The 7,165-nt window shown below is 41.6% G+C and overlaps 1 protein-coding gene across 1 annotated transcript in view; it reads right to left on the reverse strand.

The window, feature by feature from the left end:
* OCA2 (OCA2 melanosomal transmembrane protein) overlaps nucleotides 1–3,649 on the reverse strand; it is a 178,919-nt gene extending 175,270 nt beyond the window's left edge. Inside the window, exon 1 of the mRNA XM_004700033.2 lies at nucleotides 3,566–3,649. Coding sequence (XP_004700090.1) covers nucleotides 3,566–3,649 — 84 coding nt within the window. The remainder of the gene's footprint in view (nucleotides 1–3,565) is intronic.
* Between the last annotated feature and the right edge of the window lie 3,516 nt (nucleotides 3,650–7,165).

Here is a 7,165-nt window from a genome sequence, read left to right on the forward strand (position 1 = left end):
CCCTGGATTCCCTGGAAACACACTACTTTCATTAACAAATATGGGCTGATAACCTAAACAGACCCATATTAAAACTTCTTAAGCATAACCAAATGCCTTGAGGGAATGAGATTCTGTTCCTGGGACATCAAGACCATTGTCTTGGGGATGTAAGGTCGATTGGCATAACAGTTCACAATGACAGTGTTCTGCGTCTTAATATGGTGTGCAGCAACTGGGGTTTTTTTATATGCTTGAGAGCAGCCTTCTAAGTTGAAACTATTGGTCTCTCCCCAACTAGTGGAAAGAAGAATCATGAAACTCCACAGACACATGGAAACACTTATGCCAATGGACTAATGGACCACTCAAACAGAAGTCTCCCCAACCATGAAAGCAGACCTGGCTGATATCCGCCACCAGCATAAACTTCTCTGAAAGGGATCATGTTACAAAGTCCAAACAGAATGGGAGAAAAATGTAAAACAAAAACGCAAAATCATAAAAGATACCAGACTTGCTGGTTGGAAAAAGAACGGAGTAACCCCATGACTGTGGCCCTTAGTCACTCTTCAGGTCTAGACCTGAGTTCACCTTCCAGGCTCACCTTTCAGTCAAGTAATATCAGTGGAACAATAACACTAGTGAGGTACATGCATCTTAAAATAGTCAACCCTTGAGATCCACAGGGCAGCATTTATTCAAGAACAAAGATCAGAAGAACTGGGTGATAACCAGTTACCAGTTGCAACTACTCTGAAAGGAATTGCATTATATGGAGTGAAAGAAAAATGTGGAATAAAACCCCAAATCCTAAAAGATATGAGAAGGAACAGAAACAGGAAACATAGGAGGAAGTGGGTTAGGTGGTGGTAAATTGAGGAGAATGTGATGAATGAGCTGAAACAAACACGTATGCATTGTTGAATATAAAACTGAGGATCTTCTATGTAAACTTCACCCAATTCCCAATGTAAAGTTTAAAACTAGAAAAAGGAAAGAGAAAAACTCAACAGTAAGAATCAAACAGCCTAATTTAACTGAATAAATACATCACCAAAAAAGGCATTCAGTAAAACACATGAAGAAATACTTCTGACCATTAGCTATTAGAGAGATGAAAATCAAAATAATAATGAGATATCATCTTATCATAGCAATAATAGCAAAGTCCAATAAGAAGAAAAAACAAATGTGGGCAAGGGTGGAGAGAGTTTGAAACTGTGACTGTAAAATGGAACAACACCAGAACAAAACTGCCTGGCATTTCCTTAGTAGATTGAAAATAATACTATTTAATCCAGCAATCTCATTATTAGGATACTATATCCTAGAGAAATAGTATCCAAAACACAAATAGATACATGCATACCCATGTGCATAGCAGCATTATTTGCAATAGCAAATAGATGGAAATAATCTAAGTGTTCCTCAAAGGATGAATACACTTTGATGAATACACAAAACTGAATGCTATGCAACTTATAATGTGGATGTTTGAGTTAAATCAGTGAAATAAGTTCATCAGAAAATGACAAATGGTGTATGAGTCTACTATTATGAAAAGTAAAGATTTATACACAGAAACATTATTTGATGTCTACTAGGGACGGCAAGGGAAGGAAACTCACTAACCAATTAATAGACATATTAATTTGAGTTAAAGGAAAGGAAATATACAGTAAGGGCATGATAGGCACAATATCACTAAGACACTGAAAAATGCACAAGAGTTACTGACAGCAAAGGAAAATACAATTACATACAGATTCCTGCAATATCAGCAATAACAAATAATAATAAGTAGGTAACTTATACAGATAAAAAGTTGAACAGGTGTGGATAGGTGAATGACAATACCCAGAACCATATATAGGTTTGACAAAAATATTTCTACATATATATTTGTATATGCTGTAAATATATCCATGTAGATAGTAAAACAATTAGGGGCAAAATTATGAAAACTTTGACTATAACTAAACACTACAACTAAATCACTGAGGTTGGGGGCTTAGTTAAATCAATAGTTAAATCAATTGGTGTAACATAATTCACAAAGATAATGTTTTATATCGTATTGTAGTGACTGGAGTCTTAAAAATTAGGAAGTGGTCTATGTACTCATTGGGTCAGAATATTTACAATAACAACTACTAAAAATCTATAAGCAAAACTATTGGTCTCTCCCTGTCCAAAGCAAAAATGAGGAAAATCGATAATGTTTGGAAACAAATAGTCCAAAGGACTAATGGATCATATAAACTTCAGCCTCCTCAACCTTGAGATCAGAAGAACTAGATGGTGCCCAGGTTCCATGATAAACTCCTCAAAAAAGAATCACAACATAACATTCCAAATAGAGTGGAGAAATGGAACAAAACACAAAATCTTCTAAAGGACAGGCTTATGCATCTGATAGCGACTAATGTTCCCTCCAAGACCATGAGGCCCTTTGGTCTTCATTCAGGTCTACAACCGAGCTCACTCCCTGCGGCTCAGCTCTAAAGCAAACCACATATAGGAAGGAACACACCAGCCGTGCAAGGTCCAAAGAGCAGCTTTTGCCAAGGGAGAAAGCTCAGACAGCAGGAAGTAGTACCAAAAGAAGTTAAATAGAAGAAGAAAACACCGGAGGAAGTAGAAAGAATGCTGTTACAGTGTCGGGATTCAATAAATGTCACAGATGAAATGGGTATAGAAATGTGTGTGGTGGAAAGTGCTCACTCAACTCCCATTTTAAAATTTTAAATATATTTATTAGGAGCAACACTGTGATTTTTCCGTTTACATTAAAAGGAATAAAGTATTTTTATTGAGCTCCCATTAAAAAAGAACCAAAATAGGTGGTGGACTTTTGGGAAACAAAAGTCTGTCCTGAATCTTGGTCTTTCTGGTTCACATCTGCACCTGATTATCTCAATATTTGCTCTCGTTTGAAGATCAATCAGTCAGTTATCCCTACCTAGTTCTATATTAATTGTCCTGTAACTCAGAGTGTTGTGAACCTTTCTCCTCCGGTAGCACTGGACACAAGCCTGTCGGAAAGGTGGAGTCGTGGAGCTTTCGTGATCACACTTACCTAGCAGTGGGACGGGACATGGCAGAGCACAGCTCTGTAACTAGAAGGGTGGACCATGAGGAAAACCAAACCTTAGCAGTCACATTCCTGGGCTTCTGAACAATTCATTTACACGATTACACTCACGATTGTACAAATGCCCAAGATAGCCATGTGTTGCATAAAGTCTTTCCACTGCCACCAACTAACAATCTATAGAAATGAGTGATCCCCCTAGCTCAGTAGACCTTGAGGCCAGTTCCATAGGATGCTATGATTTTTCAAACATTTATCATTGCTTTTGCACTGGTTCACAACAATTTAAAATAGTCATATTCATAAAAAGAATCCCATCGGGGTGAGGTAGGGTGTGCAAAGCCAGAATGTGACCCAGCAATGGTGACACTGGCAGGGCACAGCCTTGATAATCACCACTCATCTTTCAAGCAATGTCACGGCCTTGGGAAATGTTCAGGCGCGTGAGAAGTAAGAGCGGCCGTAAGTGCCCCAAACACACAAACTAACCCTATACGGAACCACGGTTTCCTTACAGGTGGGAAGCAGAGCAGTGCTGTAAGTGTTTCCTGCCGTGTCCTCTGTGGCAGCCATGTCACCAGAGCAGCTAAGGAAATGCATGCTGTTGCTGCTGTTTTGTTTTGTAATTAATCTAAACTTAAATAGCCAGAGGAGTCAAATAGCGATTAAGTTATATAGTGCAGATTCTAGCTATGTACACCTACCCTCATAACAAAAGAGATAGTCTCTCTGAAAATATAAATCAGTTAACAGTATCCTAATACACGATTGGATCAAAAAGCACTGCAATGAAATAAAGTTGGCAATAACAAAATATCAAAACGATCACACCGCTTCCATCTCAATTAGCTTCATTCACACATCTACACACACTAAGAAGCAGAGAAAATATGAATGTTCTGTATGCAAAGAAACATTATCACTCCTCTGATGCGGATCACTCAGTAACCTCTCCCCTAGAAAGCTGCTACTTTGGACCAAGGGAAGAGCTGGCAGACAGTGTTACTTTTCTGCAACCCAAGTTGATTGACATCTCATTGGTACTTTAAGATTTTGAACTCTGATATGATGAAGAAGGCCCCACCTTGTAACAGATCACACACACACACACACACACACACACACACACACATTTCCTCTCAGGGCTGGTAAGCAAAAGTTACAGCTCAGAGAGCTGCAAAGAGGCCTGGGCTGGCAAAGAGAAAGAGCCATGTGGAGGCAGAGCCACATACGAGATGGGCCTTTTACCAGAGAGAGGGAGACAGCAGAGGGATCTTTGGCAGAGCGGCAGATGATATCTCTGAGCAAGCGTCTACACTGGCTATGATCTAGGCCAACTAGCAACCCAAGAGGCTGGAGAAGGAGAGGCCTGAGGGCGAAGAGGCCGGACAAGGGAAAGAAGCTGGTTTCTTGCTTGAAAACTGCCCTACGTTAAAGAAAGGAGAGACGCGTTCTCTACATCAGGGCCCCTTCCTGACCTTGCCTCTGGGTTTCCTGGCCTGCTTTCAAGCTGTTCCTTTTATTTCCAAGGTTATCCGTATCCCAAGGTGGTGCCTCTTACTTCCCTAATAATCCACGTTAACTGGGAGTAAGGTCTGAGAGTTTAGGGTGGCTATTGCAGTGAATTCCCGAACCCCGCAGAGAGATGGTGGCCAAAGCAGGAGCAGAAGTGGGAAGGTGAAAATACACCTGAATTCTGCCTCATATGGCTGAGCATTGTGTCAATCTTGTTTCTTATCCCTTAAAAATGTCTACAATTCAGGTGCTGGCCTAGGGGAGGACTGTCCTTGGAAGAAGGGGGAGGCAACTGGGGAGGCGTGTACTGTCATCTCAGGAGAAGGCCTGCCTGTGTCATCTAGGCCGGTGTCACTCAGAGCCTGCCATAAAGACCCAGATTTGTTACAGCGAGGACCTCACTAGAAATGGGCATTTTCTTACATATCATACAAGGTAGAACATCCCAACCTCATATAGATCATTCCCTATGGTTGGGGCTGCCCTGGGCATTTAGCATGTTCAACAGCAGCCCTGACCTCTAGCCTTAGATGCCAGGAGCTCCACCAAAAGGCTTCAGACAGGGCCGGCCTTGTCACGGTAAGAAACGCTGGGTCAGTGCCATGACCTATGCTAATAGGCACGAGAATAGAATCGTACACCATGTTTTACATTGATATTGAAGAGACCAAACACATCCGGTAAATATTCTTATTGCAGAAGAAATTCCCCAGCAGAAAAGCCAATGGCAATGCCGAGAAATTTAGATCATTTTATAGACAGGAAAATCTCACCTTTTCTCTTGTGAAGAATTCCTCAGCAAAGGAGTCTTTTCTGAAAGGCTGGAGTCTTTAGACTTGAAGCTGGCAAAAAACAACAACAGGATAAAGCAGAGTTAGATCTAGAAGAAGATGTTAAGGAACAGGAGCTATCAACGCAAAACCACAAAACTGCCCCTGGGAGTTCTGCCTCTTGCTTTGTGCCCAAGATTCAGCGATGGCTTTCCTCCTGAACTGTGAGACACCGGAGTTGTAGGAGAGACACAGAATAGCTCTCCTTTCCAGCTGAAACCACGTTCTCCAGCAAGAACCAGTGTGCATGTGCAAAACGATGCTTGCATATGAATCTCATGCGGCTGAGGACGTTGCCGGGCTTCTAGCAAGAATAGTAGTTTGACTGCCTCTGCTATTACACATGGAAAGCAGTCTGAGTCTGGTGGGTCCTTTGATACTCAGAAAAGTCAAATTCCCAATATCTCAATAGTGATAATGTTTTAAATTTTACTACTTTCCTTAGGGGTCCTCTTGGTTAGCACTCAGCTTCTAGCCAAAAGGTTGCCAGGTTAGACTGAGAGCCACTCCACAGGAGAACAATTGGGGGTGGGGGGGGGCTGCCTCCAACAAGATTAGTCTTGGAAAGTCTATGGGTTCGTTATCCAGTGTCCTACAGGGTCAGAAGCAACTTGAGAGAACTGGGTTTTATTTTTTGTTTCGTAGCTTTCTTGAGAAGCAAGTCGCAGAAATTGACCATCAGAGGGTTGCCAGACTACATGGAAGGATTCCAGGCAAAATGATCACATCTGAGGTACAACAAAGGTCCATGTTACCCAAGCCTGGACCTTTTGAAAGGAGGGGGAAACCATATAAATGCAATAGAGCCCACCAGAACACTTGGCCATCTTAATCAAAGGACGCATGATACTGAAAATCAATATCTTATGAAAAGCAGCAGACACATGCCATTCCCAGTTTTAGGGGCTACCTCCATGTATACCCTACTAGGCTGCCTTTCTTAGAAGAGGTACTTTGAGTTGGGTTCAATACTCGCCCAAGGAAAAGGGTCATTCTTTCAGACCCTACCTGCACAGCAAAGAATGAATTTTTAAAAGAGGATTTCCATCTGATTGGGGTTTTTTTGTTTCATCTTAGCACATACCTGTGACACAAATAAGTGGCTGACCTAGCAGATGCCTAAAATCTAGGATCTTGAGCTATGTTCCACCATAATCATAAATATCCTGTAGAGAAAGGTTCATTGAGAGTCATAGGACAGCATCTCCAGGTAACCCCAGGCGATTCTGAGAGAAAAAAGAGGAAGAAGGCCCGGCAGGGGATGAGGTATGGAGTATATAACTCAGCTTTCAGGGATGCAGACAAAGCAGTGTGGGATAATTCCGCCTGAATAGGTAAAAATTAGTGGTTGTTTTCTTCTCCCTGAACTATGAATTCAGTCCAGCACAAAAGAGGAAGACCCTCAAGGAAATGGTTAGACACCGTGGTTGCTACCATGCGTTCAAACATAGGAACAATGATAAGGCTGGCACAGGGCCGGGTAGTGTCTCATTTTGTTGTGTATATTTGTGGGGTTACTATGAGTTAGAATGAATTTGATGGCACCGAACAACAACTATTAATATAGACAGGCTTCAGGTATTAGTCAACACACGATCGGGTATATTCATCTTGTCCCCGGGTAGTTGTTACGTAGCACTACTTTTAAGAGATGACCTGGTACATGCTATACCACCAGCCTGCGGTTATATTTTCTCAGCTGTGTAGTACACAGATGTAGAGCAATCCTTTAAAACACTGAGTT

Source organism: Echinops telfairi, unplaced genomic scaffold (assembly GCF_000313985.2).
Source record: "Echinops telfairi isolate 266 unplaced genomic scaffold, ASM31398v2 ScPeMD7_7475;HRSCAF=8513, whole genome shotgun sequence".
NCBI lineage: Eukaryota > Metazoa > Chordata > Mammalia > Afrosoricida > Tenrecidae > Echinops > Echinops telfairi.